General features: G+C 41.1%; 2 protein-coding genes across 4 annotated transcripts in view; one reads left to right on the forward strand and one right to left on the reverse strand.

The window, feature by feature from the left end:
* The first annotated feature begins 488 nt into the window (after window positions 1–488).
* On the forward strand, window positions 489–11,724 carry tmem45b (transmembrane protein 45B). Of its 2 annotated transcripts, none has more exons than XM_080749118.1 (6): window positions 489–544; window positions 6,332–6,535; window positions 7,313–7,525; window positions 8,014–8,198; window positions 9,268–9,410; window positions 11,555–11,724. In XM_080749118.1, the coding sequence occupies exons 2-6, from the start codon at window positions 6,346–6,348 to the stop codon at window positions 11,664–11,666; spliced, it is 843 nt and encodes a 280-aa protein (XP_080605244.1). In that variant the 5' UTR covers window positions 489–544; window positions 6,332–6,345; the 3' UTR covers window positions 11,667–11,724. The 2 variants fall into 2 exon arrangements, with proteins under 2 accessions (XP_080605244.1, XP_080605243.1); XM_080749117.1 differs by lacking the exon at window positions 489–544 and adding an exon at window positions 701–1,144.
* Window positions 11,725–12,050: 326 nt separating this feature from the next.
* Window positions 12,051–20,219, reverse strand: part of nfrkb (nuclear factor related to kappaB binding protein) — a 28,696-nt gene continuing 20,527 nt past the window's right edge. For both annotated transcript variants that reach the window (XM_080749096.1, XM_080749095.1), the window contains exons 21-28: window positions 19,150–19,414; window positions 18,595–18,774; window positions 17,796–17,927; window positions 16,175–16,571; window positions 15,495–15,748; window positions 15,059–15,165; window positions 13,817–13,952; window positions 12,051–12,991 (exon numbers count right to left, since the gene is read on the reverse strand). In XM_080749096.1, the coding sequence (XP_080605222.1) occupies window positions 12,857–12,991; window positions 13,817–13,952; window positions 15,059–15,165; window positions 15,495–15,748; window positions 16,175–16,571; window positions 17,796–17,927; window positions 18,595–18,774; window positions 19,150–19,414 (1,606 nt within the window). In that variant the 3' untranslated portion in view covers window positions 12,051–12,856. The remainder of the gene's footprint in view (window positions 12,992–13,816; window positions 13,953–15,058; window positions 15,166–15,494; window positions 15,749–16,174; window positions 16,572–17,795; window positions 17,928–18,594; window positions 18,775–19,149; window positions 19,415–20,219) is intronic.

Here is a 20,219-nt window from a genome sequence, read left to right on the forward strand (position 1 = left end):
ACTGCCATTGGGGAATTGGATAATAACTTGTGAGTAGTTGCATGTTGCAAGGTGAATTTGTTTGTGTGGTTTGGGCTTGGAACTTACAGTTACATTTTGACTTATGTGGTACAGCTTCAAACTGGTGTAAGAGAAGTTAGATTGGGCCTTTAAAAAACATACTGATAACAATCGTTGATATTTTAGAGACTGTAGAATTCAGTCTGTTCTATTGTTAAAACAGGAAAACTGTCTATCATTTCACCTTTGTTTTATATTGTATTTGTATTTATCCCATTCCGATTTCCAAATACATGAATGTAGACACTGGGAACTAGCTTTAAGTGACGATTGATTGAACTTGATAATAGCTGCAATAAAACATTGTTTTTAAAGCGAGTGCAAAGTTCATTTTAAAAGTGGCCGATATGACTGCCTCTCCCTGAACACACAGAGGGAGTTTATATATTAACTCAGATGGGTCACAGTCACTTCTCTGTTCCATAGCGGTTGACGCTGTGCACCGTCTGTAAATAGTAACATTTAATAGGATATACAACATAAGGTATGTTTAGGTCTAATCATTATTGGGTGTAAATGGAAGTTATTATAAAGGATGAAAAAATAAATGATTTATTTGAAGTGCTTTCAACCTAGTGCCCGTATGTCAGTATAAGCGGAAATGTCCTAACATTTCCAAACACTTAGCTGATCTACAAGCTCATTAGTTAGCGTGTAGATCTGCTATGTTTTTTTTCCCATACATTTTAATATATTATAAAATAGGGTTTAGTGGTGGTTAAGCACTTTCAGATTCCGTAATGAACAAACTTCCTAATCTCTCACTAATCCCACACTTTTTATTTAAATACATTCATTATTAAACCAGGTGCAACCCCATACCCATTTGTTTGTCTTCATCTCATGCTTAGTTGCTCCCAAAAGGATGGCTTGAAAAGCCCTGATAATTATGGGCGGGGCTTACATGATGACCTCAGCACAGGGTAACAGGTGTGTGTAGTGTGTGTAGTGTATGTGTGTAGTTAGCAAGGAACCAAGAGCTGTCATTCACACCTCAACACTGGGAAGACACACACCCACACACACACATTTTGAGCATAGCAGCACAGCCACAGCCATCTAGGAAGCTACATCACCAAATAAGGTATGGACACTTTTGGTTACCACTAGAATGCATATTATTTTATGTTACAGAAACATTTGACCTATGACCATATAATTCAATATGCTGTTTGGTATGTACCTTATCTTAAAACCCGTCTTTCAGGAAGTTAATAACAAAAGCCTGTATTTGTAACTGAGAGTGTACTTTAATTTAACCCAAATTAAACCAATGGACCCATGAAATTGGGTTAATTTGGTTAAATTTCAGTTAAATTAACACTCTTTATTTCTACCTACAGTATGCTTACTATTTTCTAATATACTGTAGGCTATATAATATATCTTGTTATTGTTACATGTTTAATGTATGTTTGAATGAACCATTGTAAACCACTTTGAGCACTTAGAAAAGCGCTATAAAAATGCAATTCATTAATATTATTATTATTAACTCTTAACATATTTACATTTCATCCTCAACTCTACGGTATTGTTTTTGTATTCATCAATATGTGCAATCCCGCCCAGATAAACAAATAAAGTAAAAGTAATATTGCATAGACATGTTAGTAATGTAAGCAAGCCGTCTGTGACTAGTCAAGAAAAACTAGTCTAACTGAACATACCACTGCCTTCTGTAAACACACCTGGACCACATGTCCATGACATCTCTGACTACGGCGTGTTTACTACAAGCAAATTAAATTAGATCACCACACTTGATGCGTGAAATTCACAAAGTGCAGTACAATTTGTCTACTTTTAAAATAAACTCCTCATCACCACTAATTTGACATATAAATAGATAAAATAACCCAGTGATGAAAAGTGCCAGTGACTATGGACTAATTCAATGCATCCAATTGCAAAAGGATAAAAACAAACACACACTATATCACCCACTATATATAGACTATACACTATAATTTCTAGAGTCTTCCTGATACTGAGCCTTTACACCTTGGCTACAGGATGTATCGTTTTCAACTTTGACCCAACTTGTGTGGCCAGTATCGCTCCCTTTTAGCATGCAACTCTGCCCCATTTGCATTTGAATTTAGCCTGGCAAATGAGCTTGTGTATTCTGAATGGAAGCACGTATGCCTAAGCAAATACAGTAAATTGCACAGATTAAAAAGTGAGAATTCTTTATTGAGCAGTCATCTGTTATACTGTAGCAGTATATTGTTGGGGTTATTGTAAGTACATTAAGTACATCCCTGGAATGTGTCCTCAATTCAATATATTATAAACTTTGTTGACCAGGGTCCAGCAGGATCTATACTTGTTCCCCTCATTTCTCCATCGACACCAGGGGTCTTCAACGTTTTCAGGTCAAGAACCCCTTAGTTGAGAAAGAGATGAAGCAGGGACCCCCGCCACTTTTTCATAGATTCCATATATGTTCATTTGACAGCACAATCATCAGTGTATTTTGGATTCATGTCAATTTGTGTTTTCAGATATTTAACCGCTTGAACCGTCAATACTTAAATTGACATTTCACTCTGTACTTAGTCTGCTCTTTTTCCCCGCTACACCAAACGTCTTTGCCGAAAATAGCAGAACGAGGCGTTGTGAGCTTGTAGATCTGCTATTTTTGTCTAGTTCTCAGAATATGGATGCTAGGATTCAAGTGGTATAAAAAAGGAGAAAAAGGTTTCTATCACACAAAGATTTGGAGGACCCTCTGTAGTAACTCTGAGGACCCCCTGAGGACCCCCTAGGGGTCCCGGACCCCCTGTTGAAGACCCTTGATCTACACCAAATCTCTTGGCCCAAAATAGTCGATCTACAAACTAACATTGCAACATGAACAAAAAAAGTTTTTATTTTAAGGATTTATTTTCTGAGCATGGCAACATGTTATAACCAATGTGTATCGAGGTTTTCCTAAGAGGAAGACCGCTTAGGTTACTTGATATGCTTATGATTGAGATGAGTGCGTTGGAATTATTTTCTTTGTAAGACTGCAGTGACAGTCCACACCATTTTGGAGCTAAGCAGTATTAAAAACCTTGTTTTGTTCATACTGTATATTCCTACCTGTATCACCAAAGAGTACCTGTCTATTAGAGCCACTGATCCCTTCAGCGCTTCTTTTTTCTCTTTTCAAACAATGCAACATGTTAGGAAGATGTGGATCTGCTATTTTTGGCGAATGTTGGCCTGGCCCTATATTCGTTGAATGGTGAATATTATTCTAACATAGATTATTATATTCTCTGACATGATGCCAAGAATAGGGACCGGAGGGTTCATGTGGTTACTGTAGGAGCAGTGGGAAAATATTGAACAGCAACCAGAGGGGAGTTGGGGTTCATTGTCTTGCTCAAGGGCACTTTGAAGCCAAGAAGAGCTGGTTCCTCTGTTGACTGAGGTAACTATCAGTAGAATAAATAGACTTTATGAGTGCTTCAGTGTCTTGTATAGTGTACAGACTACAGCATATTAAAACAACTTGAAGCTTGGCCTATATTGTCTTGTCCTTTGCACTAAACCCTTTCATTCGAAACGTGTCTGCAGCACGTTGGATTTCACTTTTGTGTGCAAGATTTGTCTCACATATCAAGTAGGTAGATATTGGACAGCGACATTTTGTCTGATATTTTGTTTCCATATAGGCCTACATTTGTTTGGTATTGGGAATGCCACATTTACAATGAGGTTACAAGGCACAATTTCAGCTGAGCACATTCAGCCATAATGGATAAAATAACTAAATACTTAATTGAATTACCGTCATATAAAGTTATGGTTTGTAGTAAAACACAAGAACTCTACTTTTTACTGCATCTCTCTGTCACAAAGTTATTAAGCTTGACTCAAAGTAACCCCCGGAGGCCTACACTGTCTGTATGCAGCACATAGTTGGTCATGCAGGTGAGCATAGGGGTCTAACTTGTCAAACTAGTCTTTAATGTTCATGTTCAGCATCAGGGTTGTGTCATCTTTTATTTAAAGTAAAAGCAACAAAGAAGGAAAACATCAGTCAACGTGTCCCTGTCCTTTTACACAGTGACTCGTAAATCTGACAACCATTTCCGTCTACTCACTCTGCATCTCATTTGTGGGCTATGGACCGTTCAGAAACACCAGTGATCTCATCGATAGGGATTCCAAGTTAATAAAAACAACCTTCTCTTCCTGGAAAGTTAGCATGCTGACATAGAAGCTATTGTTCTTGCATTAATAATAATAATAATAATAATAATAATTAAGAGTTGGTATTGAAATTTGGAAGACAGGTTCCTGAACTGTCCAAGGCACTTCTCTGAGACAGAATGAGAAGACAGAAATGGCATTATCAATAATTACATTATATGAAGAAGAAAGGTTGAAAATGGGTGAAGTGATCCTTTAAGTCCTATTTCATACTTGCCGTATGACGATGTCACGTAAAATGAGCTCAAATATAGCTGATCTACAAACTTTTCTTTTACCAGGGTCATCACCATGCTTGTGATGGATATTTCCATCAATATTGTATTAAAAAAAAATAGTCGATAATTTTACCAGAAACACAAATGACTAGTCCTGAATGTAAACAAATGGACTCATAATTGCAACCGCTATGTCGCAGTTACTATCTTAAACCTCCACCGGCTGTCTGTCAGTCACGTCATGTCACACTTATGCCCTTCTCCTATCTCCACCACCGTTGCCCCTATCCATGCCAAACTTTGCACACGCACACTCCTTGGCTGCCAAACCACAACCTCCACCCCTCAATTCTCACATGGCCCTCTTCTAGCGCCACCATTAGGCCGATTCTTGCAAAACACATTTTTGAACACTGCTCCTACAGATCTTGACCTAAAATCATGCAAAGCGGGACACAGTATGTCTACAGTCATGTCATCAACATGGATCTGTCCCATTTAGCGCCACCATCAGGCCGATTTTTTTTAAACATATTATTGGACACAGCTGCTACACATTTTGGCCTAAAATCACGCAAAGCGGTACACAGCTGATCTCTAAAGTCATGTCATCAACATGGATCTGTCCAATTTCCCATATTCCCTCCTGATTGCCTACAACTGCCTTCTAAATTTTGTGTATGCGACCTGACGGTCGCTTATCTCCTGATTAGGGAGTCTTACTGGTGTTCCATAGTGTCTATGCCACTGAATGCCAGTGTGCTACACATTCTGCACTATTTGTAATGGGCTCGGGTTACGAGCTCCATCCCTACTGATGACATCTCTATCCAGTTCCATGTATTGGTACACAAATACATACAGTATGGCTAAGATTTCACTTCCATTTCTTTTTTTTTTTTTTCAGTTCTCTGTCTGCTGGAAATGATTTGTGGTTTGTCCTTAAGTGTCTTTCCAAGTTCCCTTCCTTCACCATCACTGCATAGCTGTTGCAATTCATTTTCCCATGAAATGTTATTTGTTGTATAGTAATGTATACTATAATGTAATGTGTCCCATGAAGTCTGTTCCCAAACTCATTCTACTGATGTCTTGGCTCATTAGTTGTGGTTGAAAAACAGTATCAGCTTAATAGGTAGACGGTGGACAGATTTTGAATGCATTTTTTTGTCTGGGTTTTCAAGTTGCTCCACAATGGATGAGCTAAACTCGTTTTGTTTGCCAAGGTACTGTAGTTTCAAGAGTTGTGGTGTCCGTTAAGGTGAACAAGTATACGATTGTTGATGAGAAAAAGCCAGACCACACCAATGGAACTAGTCCCAACTCTTTGCAACAAAATAGTTTTAATGCCAGACCACACCAATGCAACTACTTGCAACCATTATCCACAATGGCAGTTGCATTGGTGTGTACTACCGTATGTGTAGGTAGTGTGAAGTATATGGACCGATGAAAAACTATTATCAAACATTACTTCTAGGTGTCTGTCTTGTCTTGTACCCTCACCTGATCAACCGAGCAATCATGTACAGGTACCAATACGACAACTCTCCAGCTGCAACATAACATGTCATCCTGACACTTTATGAGTCACCAAAATAACTCAAACTAATTATTTAAAAGGATTATTGTGAATAATTAGGAATCGGTTAGATATGTACACATTATAATCAAAATACAGAATGTGCCACGGACATGGACAAGTCTTGCCATAGACACGTCAGTGTATGGACATGTTGATGACCCCTGTTTTTACATCATGCCCAAATTAAGAAGTCAGGGAGGCCAGGTTGAAAGTGGTTGAATCTACATGTTATGACAAGAGGTTTTCTCACTGGTTTCAGGCCTGCAGATAAAGATGGCCAACTTTGGAGGACATGCTATTCCTGGTGGCTTTTTCCTGCTGTATGGTTTCTGGCTGACAGTGAAACACACGCTCCAACACTACTGGAGGAGCAATCAGCCTAAAGGCAGACACAATCTACCCCCCTGCTTCAACAGAATGAAGTACGTTGAAGGGGGAATCACAATCTTTGCTGCATTTGTTGGTGAGTGTGACATTTTAGGGATTCAGACCGACTTGAACACAAGTGCAACCTTAGATAAAACACAAAATGCAAGCCTAGACAGTAGACACAAATGTAAACGCAGGGGTGCCGAATAGTAGTTGCTTGCAGTCAGTATCTAGACTAGCATTATATCAAGCTACTGCCAGCAAGCAATGTACAGTAGTAGTGTACAGTAAATGTCTTTTTCATTAAGTCCTCCTGTTCATCACTAAAAATCATATGAAATCATACTGACAGTGAGTCAGTGACCATGGTGTCTAATGTCAGATAATGTGGTTCATTTGCTGAAGCTGGACAGGCCCCATCTCTAAAGCCTCATTCACACTACAGATATATAGTTGAACGTTTAGCTTGGTAATTCAATGTAATCTCAATGGAAACCAGCTTTAAAGCTTTCAAAGCTTCGTTCTCAGGGTCTCCTGCATCTTTAAAGCTGGTTTCCATTGAGATTACATTGAATTACCAAGCAAAACGTTCAACTATATATCTGTAGTGTGAATGAGGCATAAGACAGCCAGAGTCAAGTCTGACCTATTTGTGGTTCCTTCTTATTTACATATCATTCAAAATTGGAGTTTAGAAATGGGGAGGGAAAAGAACAATGGTTAAATACACGCAAGCTATCTTGCCATAAAAGGACATACGAATACAAACATTCTTTCATAAACCTTTGTAGGGTAGAATGCATCTGCACGAATTATCCTCTCAAACATTATGTCATACCTGAGTAACTTCACTCCTGTTGTCATCCGGCAGGTATTATGGTTGAGCAGTTTGTGGTAGACGGACCTCACGCCCACCTCTATGACAATAGCACCAGTTCCTGGGTCAAGCTGATGAACTGGCAGCACAGTACCATGTATTTGTTCTTTGGAATCTCGGGAATCGCGTGCGTCCTCAGCACCAAATATAAATCTGTGCCGTCTGGTTTCGACCGCCTCGCCCTTTCCATGGCGCTCTTTGTAGAAGGTACAGTATATCAGTGCATCAAACGGCCAAACAATATTTATTGGTGCTTTTCCATCCATGGGATGTGTTGCTTGACTCACTTGCAACTAGGGCTGTCACAATATGACATTTTACATGACGATTAATTGTCACTCAAATAATTGGCGATTAACGATTTAATTGTGTTTTTGTCGTTGATAATTACATTTCTGTTTGGCTTTTAGGCTTTGAAGTTGTACATGGTAGATATGACACATAACCTAAATATACAAAGAAATTACTGACATATATGACAACTTACTACTTAAAAAATAACTTTGATAGTGGAAATAGCCGATCTACAAGCTCGCGACGCGTTGTGAGCTTGTAGATCTGCTATTTCGGACATTTTTCAACATTCACGATTATGACGATTATGACAAAATAATTGCGATAAGGTCAAATAATCACGATTAGACGATTATGTAATAATTGTGACAGCCCTACTTGCAACCCTCTCTACACTGCAGGGTTTCTGTTCTATTTCCATGTGAGCCATCGCCCCCCTCTGGATGCCCACATCCACTCCTTGCTGCTGGTGGCTGTGTTCGGTGGATCAGCCTGTGCGTTGTTGGAGGTGTTTCTGAGAGACAACATAGTTCTGGAGCTGCTCAAATCCTCTCTTTTCATTCTGCAAGGCTCCTGGTTCTACCAGGTAATCAGAACTAGAGAATATCCTCGATTACGTCATGTTTGAATGTGAGGCCAGTCCTGTCAGATTTGTGTTGTAGAGAGAGAAAAAAAGAATGAATAGTGGTATAAATCCAAATTTGATTGGAGATAAATAAATAAAAATACAGTAAGTATATATATACAGTATATATAAAATATCTGTCTTGTTTTAGGCTAAACAAAAACTGTGCTTAGCATTTTCATGGAGTGGCATAAACTTGCAACCATCCTGGGAGACAAGTGTTTATATATTATTACTCTAGCCACAGGGAAGGACATTGTCTAAAGCCTGATTTAACCCATTTAGGCCTAGGATTATTGACCGCTTTAACAATTGAAAAATAGCAGATATACAAGCTCACAGCGCGGCACCGAGTGCCGCGCTGCGAGCTTGTAGATCTGCTATTTTTGAAAAATCATGATATTTCTTTGCAAGTCTTTAAATATATCTATTTAAAAGCGAACATTTGTAACTCAAATATTTGCTTCTGGGTGGTCCCTGGAACAACATATTTTGAGATGGGGGTCCGCGGCCAAATACCTGTAATTTTGGGGGTCCTTGACATGAAAGATTTTGAGAACATGATTTAGAAGAAGGATTTAGAAGTCGGGTCAAAGATCGGGTCAAAGATATTCAAAGACTTGCACACATTTTCACGATTTTTCAAAAATAGCAGATCTACGAGCTCGCAGCGCGGCACTCGGTGCCGCGCTGTGAGCTTGTATATCTGCTATTTTTCAATAGTTAAAGCATAAAATAATGATACACAAAATGTGTACCCGTTCTAAATGGGTTAAATGTTGTCGGTCGACAGTGTCGCTTGCCAAAACTCAGTCAACAAGCTTTTTCAAAACGGATGTATATAAATCTGGAACACAACTATCTTTCTGTAGATGTGGGCAGGCTTTTAGGTCCATCCGTTTGTTTCCGTTATGTCTTCGAGTACTGATTTAATGAGCTACGGGTATATTTTGGGATCATTTCAAAATTGCTCATGCATGAGGCACAACAACAGTGTGTCCCCTTGAACCATACCAATGTGTTGTTTTAGATTGGAGTCGTGCTCTACCCACTAAGTGGACCACAGTGGGACCAAAAGGAGATGGGGAACATCATGTTTGTCACAATGTGCTTCTGCTGGCATGTGGCCCTGGCAACACTTATAACTGGCATCACTGCTTTCTCAGTTTGGCTGTAAGTATCCTTTTCCTCAAACACCTTAACCCATTCAGAACGGGTACACATTATTGTGTATCATTATTTTATGCTTTAACTATTGAAAAATAGCAGATATACAAGCTCACAGCGCGGCACCGAGTGCCGTGCTGCGAGCTTGTAGATCTGCTATTTTTTTTAAATCGTGAAAATTAGAATTTTGACCCGATTCTTTAAGTGTCTTTTGAATCCTTCAAAGATTTTTTTGAAAAACCTGTGTTTCTATGTCAGCAATCTGGCTATGGCCATCGTCAAAGAAAAGGTCCTTTTCACTTAACTGGAGCTCAGTTAAGTCTGTTCTTGAGAGACTACTATGTCAGTGGTTCTCAAACTTTTTCATGTGAAGGACCCCCAAAATGATATGTATTTGGCCACGGACCCCCCATCTCAAAATATTTAGTTCCAGGGACCACCCAGAAGCAAAATTTATTACAAACGTTCGCTTTGAAAATACATATATTCAAAGATTTGCACACATTTTCACGACTTTAAAAAAAATAGCAGATCTACAAGCTCGCAGCGCGGCACTCGGTGCCACGCTGTGAGCTTGCATATCTGCTATTTTTTAATAGTTAAAGCATCCACTAATTTTAGGCCTAAAGAACATGGCAGTACTTTTTCTAACTATTAATTTAGCGAATGTCTGTCTGACCATCTGCATGCTGACATCACTGATACTACACAGTTTTCGCCGCCATGGTAACCGTCTGTCTGCATGCTGACGTCACGTCATACTCTGACGTCACAGTACTGACATCACAGACTGGCCTGGACACGGAACACCATGTATGGGCATAAAAATCTGCCCAACGGGCATTCCAACATTACTTCTGAGGCTCCTACATTCAATCCCTCAGATACTGTGCACACACCCCCAGGCACAGGACTAGTGTAAATTGATTCAAGGATCTAACCTATACAAATTACAGAAGCATGTTATTTATTTTATATTCCTTCACTGGTGCAACATTATTTTCCACTATATCAAATTGCAAGGCGGTTTGTCCTATGCAATTAGTTATGGGTCAGGAAACGTTAACAGTAACATCTACATGGTAGAAACACAGTTGTCAAGTCGGTTAATGATTGGCATTTCAATAAGTGTAGCCAGCACACCATAACGCTATTTGATCACACACTGATATTGGCTCACCAACGCATACTACTCCCAGTCCCCACACACGTCTGTGTGTTGTCATTGCTGTTCTATCCAACTGGCTCACCTGCCAGTGAGGAGTCCCCACCGGGAGAACTTTTTTACAGTAGAGCTTTTGTCCTACTCCTCCCACCTAACACTCCCCGCTGACAGGCCTATAGGAGTACACGTAGTTACAAATATCACTATAAAACATTTGTCTACACAAAATAATCTTGAGTGTAAAAATGGACACACAATGGTAAATTGACTCTGTATTTTGCTGTGTATACATGTTCAAAACAACTGCCTTCTTCACCTTGTGTATCATGGTGGTGGGGCTGTATGCTTTACGTAATCCTTGTGCATTAAAAAAGGATCTCTCACTATAAAACATTTATAGAGCAATAAGCCCCAAGAGCCCATGTGATTTACAGTGGTTTTGGGACAGCTAAGGGACATGGTTAGGCACGGTGTGTGTTTATAGACTATTTTACAACCGCTTCTGATGCGCCTCAGGCAATGGAAGTATCCATTTTATACTGTCACTTTCTAGTAAATGGAAATGGGGTCATAGCTAATTACAACTCTCTTTTGTGTGAGGTAAAATTGAGGGGATCCTCTAGTCACTCCAATTGTTGACGTTTGCTCATTTTTCACATTCATAATGTTGAACAAATTAAAGGTATTTCCATGGAGACTGTAATTGGATAGTGTCACTGTTGGGTGGAAACCTTGTATGTCCAAAATAAAAAAATATATATATATACTTTTTAACATGATTTTTTTTGTTGAAAATACCAATCCACAAGTTTGTGAGTTTATACATCATCTGCTAATTCCACTAGTTTTTAGAGACACTCTTGTATGAGGAAGCAGGGCATTCATTTACGATAAGTTGAAATATGGAGATACAAGCTTTCTGCCCGACGGCGATGATATAACGTATATATATACTATCAATACTAACATGAACATTTTCCCACAGCTCTGTGAAAAGATGTGCTGGACAGGGGAGGGACATCGAGATTGGAATGAGAAAAACATCCAGCAGTTCAAACTCGCAGAAAGCTCTACTAGAGGAAACGGATGAAGAATAAACGCAATAAAACATCATTAAAGTTCTATGTATTTTTCCATTTGCTACTGTATGTATTTTGTTGACACTTGAAGGACTGTCTATTTTATATAATGTAATTATAAACAAATATATAAAAAAAATTAATTGTAATATATTTGATTAATAAAACCACGTACAATGTATGTATATATCTGTTGTGACTGTTTCAATGTAATATAACTTGCCACCTGCAGGTGTTGCTACGAGAGCAAAGTGAAAGAAGCTCTTGTGCGAGGAAAAAAAAGGACAATATTTCAGTCAGTCAGTATCTTTAAACAAATCAAAACCAAAAATAAGTGACACTGATCACATTTCCAGTCATTTACATATGAAATAGTTTACACATTAATATAAATAAGTTGTACTAACACTGTCTGACCTGATCCAGTACTGAATGCTTCAATTGTTACAGTAGTCCTAAAATTATTTCAGTTATTTCTTAGACAATAAGAGCATTATCAAAAGGATTTGTAGTCTGGTTAATTATACTATTAACTTGGTAGCAGTGCAACCTATTGATTAGGAGTCCGGTTGTCAATAGTAGCTGTATAATACGACCCATACATACAGTTTTCCATGACATTAGCACATACGGTCTGTTCCCAAATACCATGGTCATAATAATAACCAACACTTTCAAGAAATGCAGAAAGACAAAACGTCTGTCTTTGGAGGGGACAATTTAGCAACACAAAGCACACAAATATATATGTAAGGAATAAGGTGAATTTACACCCTGTTTAGTAGGAAATGCGTGTCAATATTATGACTGTCGCTTGTTATGAGTTCAGTGCACGCAGGCACAAATAGTAGCATGGTGTTTTGCGGAAGCGAGTATTGACACAGGGTGTGTGTTCGTTCAGTTCAAACAGTCTGCCTGTTATGAAGAAAAACCGCAGCCTTAAGAGCTTTTTCATTAGAGAATTAGAAGGAGGAAAGGGCGTCCGTTTCCATAGTATTACTCACAGTTTACTTGAGAACATCATCTAGGACTAGTGGCTTTACAATCATCTGTATTTTTAGCCTTGGATTTTTTCATCCCCCACAGCTGATCAGATCACAACCTCATGGAGGAGCTCATTGTAAAGCTTACTTCAGGCTAAGCAAGGGGTCATATTATTACGAAGACCTGTTGTGCGGGTGTCGGTACGGCAATCTCCGCTGTGATCATCACTGCGGAGGTGCAGGCGGGGGTTCCGCGGTGCTCTTGGATGCTGTTGTGACCACGACGGTGGAAACGGATTTGGGGGACCCGGTGGCCACATGCTGCTGGAGCTGCTGTGCTTGTACGGTCTGGATCCGAACCTAGGAGGAGGGAGCGCAAACAGGACAGAGATCACTATATAAGTAGGGCTGTCACGATTATGGCATTTTACACGATCAATTGTCACTCAAATAATTGTGATTAACGATTCAATTGTGTTTTTGTCTTTGAAAATTACATTTCTGTTTGGCTTGTAGGCTTTGAAGTTGCTACATGGCAGATATGACACATAACCTAAATATACAAAGAAATTACTGAAATATTTTACAACTTTATACATAAAAAATAGCATTGATAGTAGAAATAGCCGATCTACAAGCTCGCGGCGCGTTGTGAGCTTGTAGATCTGCTATTACCACTATTTTGGATTTTCTTTTTAAATATATGAACATTTTTCAACATGAAAACGATTATGATGATTGTGACAAAAATAATTGCGATTATGTCAAATAATTGTGATTAGACGAGTATGTAATAATTGTGACAGGCCTATACCACTAGGATCACTATAGAAGCTGCACAGGTATCTGCCCAGTCTATGGTCACACGATGCAAACAGATCGACATCGCGACACTCAAGCGAGCTCTGATCAAAATTATTAAATGATTATATCTCAATGGTTTACAGAAGAAATGTATTTCTTTGACAAATTTTGCCATTGTGGGCTATCTATAGGAAATCAATATATTGCCCACGTGCCCAAATTTCAATGCTTTGTGAAGTGCATACTAAATAATTACTTAATAATGTATATTCTTTCATTTTATGTGTACTTGTGCAGCCCCAGTTTTGTTTTCCGTCTACAACAAGAATGTTGGAACTAGGAATGGGCACAGGTGGAGTGTGTGCGTGTGTCTATGCCAACCTGTGTGGCCTGTCCTTGCTGCTGCAGTTGCTGTAGTTGCTGGGCCGTGACGAAGCTGACCGGCTTGTTCCCAGCGATCAGCTTAGTGCCAGCGGGCATGGTGGTCAGGATGATGTTTCTGCCCAGACTGCTGATGCTGTTTGGAGAAAAACAAGACGACAGTCTGTGTGTGTCAAAAAGTGTCAAAATCGTTCTTTTTTCAGAAATAGCGAAAATATATGAGAGCTTAAAGGTAAGTGAAATTCTTTGGTTAAAACAAAATGTTCTCTCTTTTTTCTAAGGTTAAAGCTCTCAAGCTCTTTAACTCATTCAGAGCCCCAGACATTAACGGATTATAATGTCCAAAGTGCCTCCTTCAGGTCCCATTCACTTGCGTTCTCTTATTTTGAAGGCCAGAAGTCCACCACGCAATCACTTCCGGTCTGACGTCATCGGATCGTGCGCCGGAACCGATCCGTGTCCACGTGGAGTTGTGTAATGGCCGACCGGAGCTTTTATCATTGTGTAACATAAGCGAGCATCTGCCTCCATCCTAGCTTCTAAAGTGTAGTTTTGAAATAATGGACATTAAAGATGAGATCCCCCGTCCACCTCAATGTTATGGATGGGACTATTTTGTGCTCGTGGAGCCGTGATGATGCGAAATCAGCGACGGATTTCGTCTCCGGACCGCCGGCGATTCTTCTCGGTAATGTACTCGCCGTTACAGTAATCTATTACTTTTCCCGAGATATCCCGTGAATGGCACTACAGATACTCGAGTACATTTCGCGAGACATCTCGTGAATGGCACTAGATGAGTTAATAAATAGAAAATACATTTCATGTGGGTGACACAATTTCAGTCAATCAGGAGAGAGTACCCATTTATCAGCTTCATTTTTGTAGTATTCCAGTACCAATTTTGTCTGCACACTTATTTGTGTCACCACTTGTTTAATCTGTATCCTGACTGAGTTAAAATTGGTATCCCAACCTGAAAATGCCTTTTCTGTTTAATAAAGACCTGGAGAGACATCAACGAGTACTATCAGAATATAGAGCTATTTAACACTTATTTTAAACAAAGAAAATGACTTGCCCTACCTTTAAGTGGTTAATGTTTAAGCATCTAGCCAAGTGACTTCAAAATGACTGCAACTGTGAAATGAGCTACAATGTCTGCAGACCCCCACAAATGTGTGGAAGTGAGGGGGCTGATCTGGCATGAGGTGAAAAAAGACATTAGTCATGGAAACTCACTTGGTGTTGAGGCTTCCTTTCATGATGGGAGAGGTCACTACACTCTTGCTCTTCAGCGGCTGGTTGAGGACAGACAGCGGCACAGTGATCCTGGCAGGCAGCTTCCCCTGTGGTGGGATGACAACGCATTATTGATAGCACTGGTAGTAGGTTTGGGACGATATGAATGAACATTTCATATCACAATTATTGTGCGATTTAAGATATTATCACGATAATCAAAATATCACCAAAATCCTGGGGCGGAACATTTGCCAAAAAATTGCTTATCTACAAGCTCACAAAGCGTCGCCCACCTTTAAATAAATCGGAGCATTTTAAAGTGTAGGTTTGGGGTCCAAGAGAATATTTACTTTTAATAAATGGGCGTCTGTGGCCAAATGCATATCAAACAGAGGCTTCTTGAAATGAAAACGGCTGAGACCCACGGTCTTACCGCTTGCGTGGTCACCACCGTAGCGGTGACGGGCACCTGCCGCACGGTGGCCGTGGCGGTCCCCAGCGTCAGGGTGGCGCACGAGGCCGCCACCGCCAGCCCTTTGGCTCCTCCCATGGCCACCACGCTGGCCGAGAGGGTGGGCTGCTTGCTGCCGGCCGTGGTCACCGTGATGGTGTGGCCCTGCTTCTGGGGGATCATGCCCAGGCCCGGCATGATGCGGATGGTCGTGCCTCCTGCGCCGCTGGTTAGGCCTGTAACAATCAGGATTTAATTGTTGCACAAATTAAGTGTTTTCGGCATTTAAAATTGGAACATAATACTCCCAAATGAAATTAATTAACAAGAATTACACAGGGAAGATATGAGAAATGACTTTAATATATACAGAAATGACCAATATTAAAAATAAACCATTTAATATAAGTATGTAAATATGTAAGGGGCGCCCGCTGGCCTACTGGTCCAGGCGCATACCACTTAGGCATTGCCACATAGGCATGGATGCCTGGCGGCGTCGCCGGTTCGATTCCCGATCCGGACGACCTTTGCCACGTGTCACTCCCCATCTCTCCCCCCCCATTTCCTGTCAGTCTACTGTCCAATAAAAGCCCCAAAACATTATCTTAAAAAAAAAAGAAGAAGATTATGTAAGAAGAACCGTGACAGAGAGTCCTTACCGCCCTTCGCCGCGTCCGAGGACGACACCGTGGAGAAGCTCCTGCCCTTCTGGTCGGCCACCGTCACCGCCAGCGTGGGCATGAGGCGGATGGCCGCGTCGCCGGCCGCCTTCAGCAGGGCCGAGGCCCCCGCCGGGACCCCCGCCGCTGCCCCCTTGCCGGCTGAGGAGGAGGAGGCGACCCCAGCGCCGTGGGCAGCCGACGTGGTGGAGGAGGTGGAGGTGGGGGAGGAGTGATGGGGCAGCGGAGGGGGCGGGGTGGTCACGTGGAGCGTGGCCGAGATGCTCTTGCCGCCCGCCGCGCCGCTCAGGAAGTCGGGGCTGAGCTTGACCGTGGTGACCGGGGACTTGGCCAGCGTGGCCATCATGTCCGGCGTGATGCGCAGCACCGTCTGGCCCTTGGCGTAGTAGGGGTGGGCGATATGGAAAGATACGTTATCACGATATTTTTACAAGCTGTGTCACGATACAGGATCTTATCACGATTCTTCATCATGTTGGTTTTTATGGTTATTTGTCAAGTTACTTAACTCATACCCTGCCAAAAAAGATGTTTCTATAATAAAAACGTCTTTAAAACGTCTTTTTCACTATGGACCTCCCTGCCAGACGTCTTCTGAGCGTCTTTAAAAAAAAAAAAAAAAAAAAGAAAAAAAAAAATTTAAAACATTTTTTTTGAAAAAAAAAAATTTGGACCTCCAACAGTGTACTAGGCATGATCGCGATCGCGAAATTGCATGTTTAACACCCATACCAACCCCATCTTTCAAACATGGCAGCCATGTTTGTTTACATTTGAAGAAAACATAAGGGCTCCTTTCTCCTGAATGCCTGAACGGATTTCCAAGCGGATTTTTTTGTTTGAAAGCTGTGAAAAGCAAATGTGTGCACCAGCGTGCACACTATTTTTTTAACCCTTTGTTGGCGAACCGGCAATATAAGAGGTCATCCCACTTTAAATATGGCACCGACTGAGTTAACAGTGAAACCACCTACAATGTAACAAAAACTAAAAGAAAAAGCAGTAACCATTTAGACCAGTGGTCCAAAAAGTGGGATACAGTGACTCTCTGGGTTCCTTGGGAGGTCTAAATTGACCCTTAAGGTCTTTGCACACTGCTGCGTTTTTCGGACCGAATATCGGAGTGATTTTCGGAGTGCGTGAATAAAAAAATCAACCTCACGTTATGTCACATCACGTTTGCACAATGCCGCCGGTTTTGTATTTATTTTCGGACCAGGGTTGATTTTTTCCGATTTTCGCAGCTGTTGCACTGAGTCCCTTGCTCCCTCTCTCTTTCCTCTCTTTCTCCTTGGCCTACGGCTTTCGGATTTCCAAAATGCAACGAAAACACGCAGTGCAGTGTGCAACCAGCTTTACAAGTATGTAACTCTGACCGTATACAAATAAAACCAAATGGACCCGTAACTACTGATTTAGACCAAAATGCAGGTTTAAATGAATTCTGCAGTGAATCTCTGTATTAACAATTCAACAGGATTTTTACAAGGCTCCCTCCCTCACTGTATCACGATATATATATACGATATCTCTGAAAAGGCACATGGTGGAGACATTGTATGGTCTCAATGATATTTATCACCATGTCGCCCAGCCCTACCTTGGAGTCCGTGGTGATGGAGGACGGGGGCAGCCGGAGGACGTCCTTGCCCTGGATGCGCAGGTTGGTGGCGGTGATTGGGATCCCCGCGCCTCCCGGGGTCTTCATCCCCAGCTGGCCTGTGATGGAAACCTTTTACACACACGCACACACACAAAGATAGAGTTCAGACAGATTTTCATCAGTAGTTTTAAGTGACCACCCTGGTGTGCCTACTGTGGGGATGTCATTTAAAGGCAAAAATGTTCATTGCCCATTCTACAAGCATAGTCGCTTTGTGAGCTGAAAGATCAGCTTTTTTTATTTTATTTTATAGGTCTTAACCACTTAAACCCTATACTTCACTGACAGGGGTCCCTGAGGAGTCTGTGATTGTTCCACTCCTTCTTTCGCCTGAAAATGGCCTATCAACAAGCTTGTGAGCATGTACTATATTCGCCTACTATGATATGCCCAGAATATCGACACTACGATTCATGTGGATAAGTGGCTAACTGAATCTTCCATTTCAAACTTCACCAAACACTTTTTGTCATAGGTGCCAGTGTGCCACACAAACATACGTATTGTAACACTGTAATGTAGAGGACTGAATTTATATATATATTTTTAAATTTTTGGTGAAATGTTTAAATCTTTGATACAACTTTTAGCTATATTTCCATTACTTTTCCAAAATGTATGTACTGTACAGTACATATTACAGGTTTTACATGGACCACAAGCACTCTGGGATACATAAGCTAGTTCTTTCCAGGCCATCCATCAGACAGATATCCCAGAGGTCAGAGTGGTGCACCTGTTTGATGTTCTGGCCGGTGACTCCCTGTAGGACGGCGGGGGAAGAGGGGTTGTTGGCCGGGCTGCCAGGGGAGCCGGCCTGGGCTTTAGACACAGACACAGCTGAGACCGACAGGCTGCTGGAGACCTGGACTGGACTGCTGGAAGACTGGGTCCTCAGAGGCAGGGATACCACTGTCTACATACACACACACACACTTTAACAATGTATTCATACAGTTCAGGTTACATAATACGAAATCATGGCATATGTCTTCATGATACAATAAGCATGTCACTCAGTACTCTATCGGTATAAATAACAGAGTCGCCGAGTTGCCAATTATAGCAGAGACAGCACAATACTTTACTAGCCTTTTTGGGCATCCCAAGTTGTTGAAACCCAATAACAAGTCTAACACACACACACGCATTTAATCAAACCGTCTTTTTTTTTCTTTTCTTTTTGCAGTGCTGCACGATGGAACATATTAATGGTCGAATGTGTAATCATGACTTTATATATATATAGCCTTATATTACGATAAAATGCCATTCTTCCACATTTGCTTACCTGTGAAATGCCCTTGGTGCTCACCGACACCGGCACCCTGATCTGGTGAGGGGACTGGTGTACCAGTGTGGCCTGGTGAGCCGCCGTGGTGGCCGCCAGGCCGCTCTGGGTCGACACCACGCGCACCTGCGGCAGAGAGCCGTGTCCCAGGTGGCTCACTATGCGAGCCGCGTGCTGAGAGGACGTGGCGGGCTGCGGCGCCGCCTGGCTGCTGGGCAGGATGGTGCCCAGCTGGGGCATGGAGGGAGGGGACACGAGGAGAACCCTGGGTGAGGGGACATTAACAGATTAAAAAAATAAAAAAACACTAAAAATGTCTTCTAAATGTAAAGATCTTTCATTAAAAAAAGTTTTTATATCAGTGGTGCTCAACCCTTTCATGTAAAGGACCCCCAAAATTACATGTATTTGGCCGCGGACCCCCATTTCAAGATATGTTGTTCCAGGGACCACCCAGAAGCAAATATTTGAGTTACAAATGTTCGCTTTTAAAAAGATAGATTAAAAGATTTTTCAAAAATAGCAGATCTACAAGCTTGTATATCTGCTATTTTTTAAATAGTTAAAGCATTAAATCATTCTAGGCCTACAGTAAATGGGATTTAGAAAAATGTCTTCTAAATCCCAATGGTTTTAAGAAAAAACCTCAGTGGTGCTCAACCTTTTCATGTCAAGGTCCCCCTAGAATTATACGTATTTGACCTCGGATCCCCCCCCCCATCTGAAAATATTTTGTTCGAGGGACCAAGATTTGCATACAGATGTTTGCTTTAAATACATATGCATTCAAAGACTTGCACAAAGTTTCAAGATTTTTCAAAAATAGCAGATGTACAAGCTTGCAGTGCGGCACTCGGTGCCGCGCTGTGAGCTTGTATATCTGCTATTTTTTTATAGTTAAAACATAAAATAGTGGTTAAACTCTTCTTTTAATATTTTTTATCCCACGTTTTTTGCAACCCATTTTCTCACCCAGTGCAAACTACCTAACCTGTAGTCCTGGTTTCCGCTCTCCCCCTGCCACGCCAGGGGAATTGGGGAGCACCTGGCTGGCTAGGGGGAGGTAGTAT

The sequence above is a fragment of the Nannobrachium achirus genome (genome assembly GCF_963921795.1).
Source record: "Nannobrachium achirus genome assembly, chromosome: 19".
In the NCBI taxonomy this organism is placed as follows: Eukaryota; Metazoa; Chordata; class Actinopteri; order Myctophiformes; family Myctophidae; genus Nannobrachium; species Nannobrachium achirus.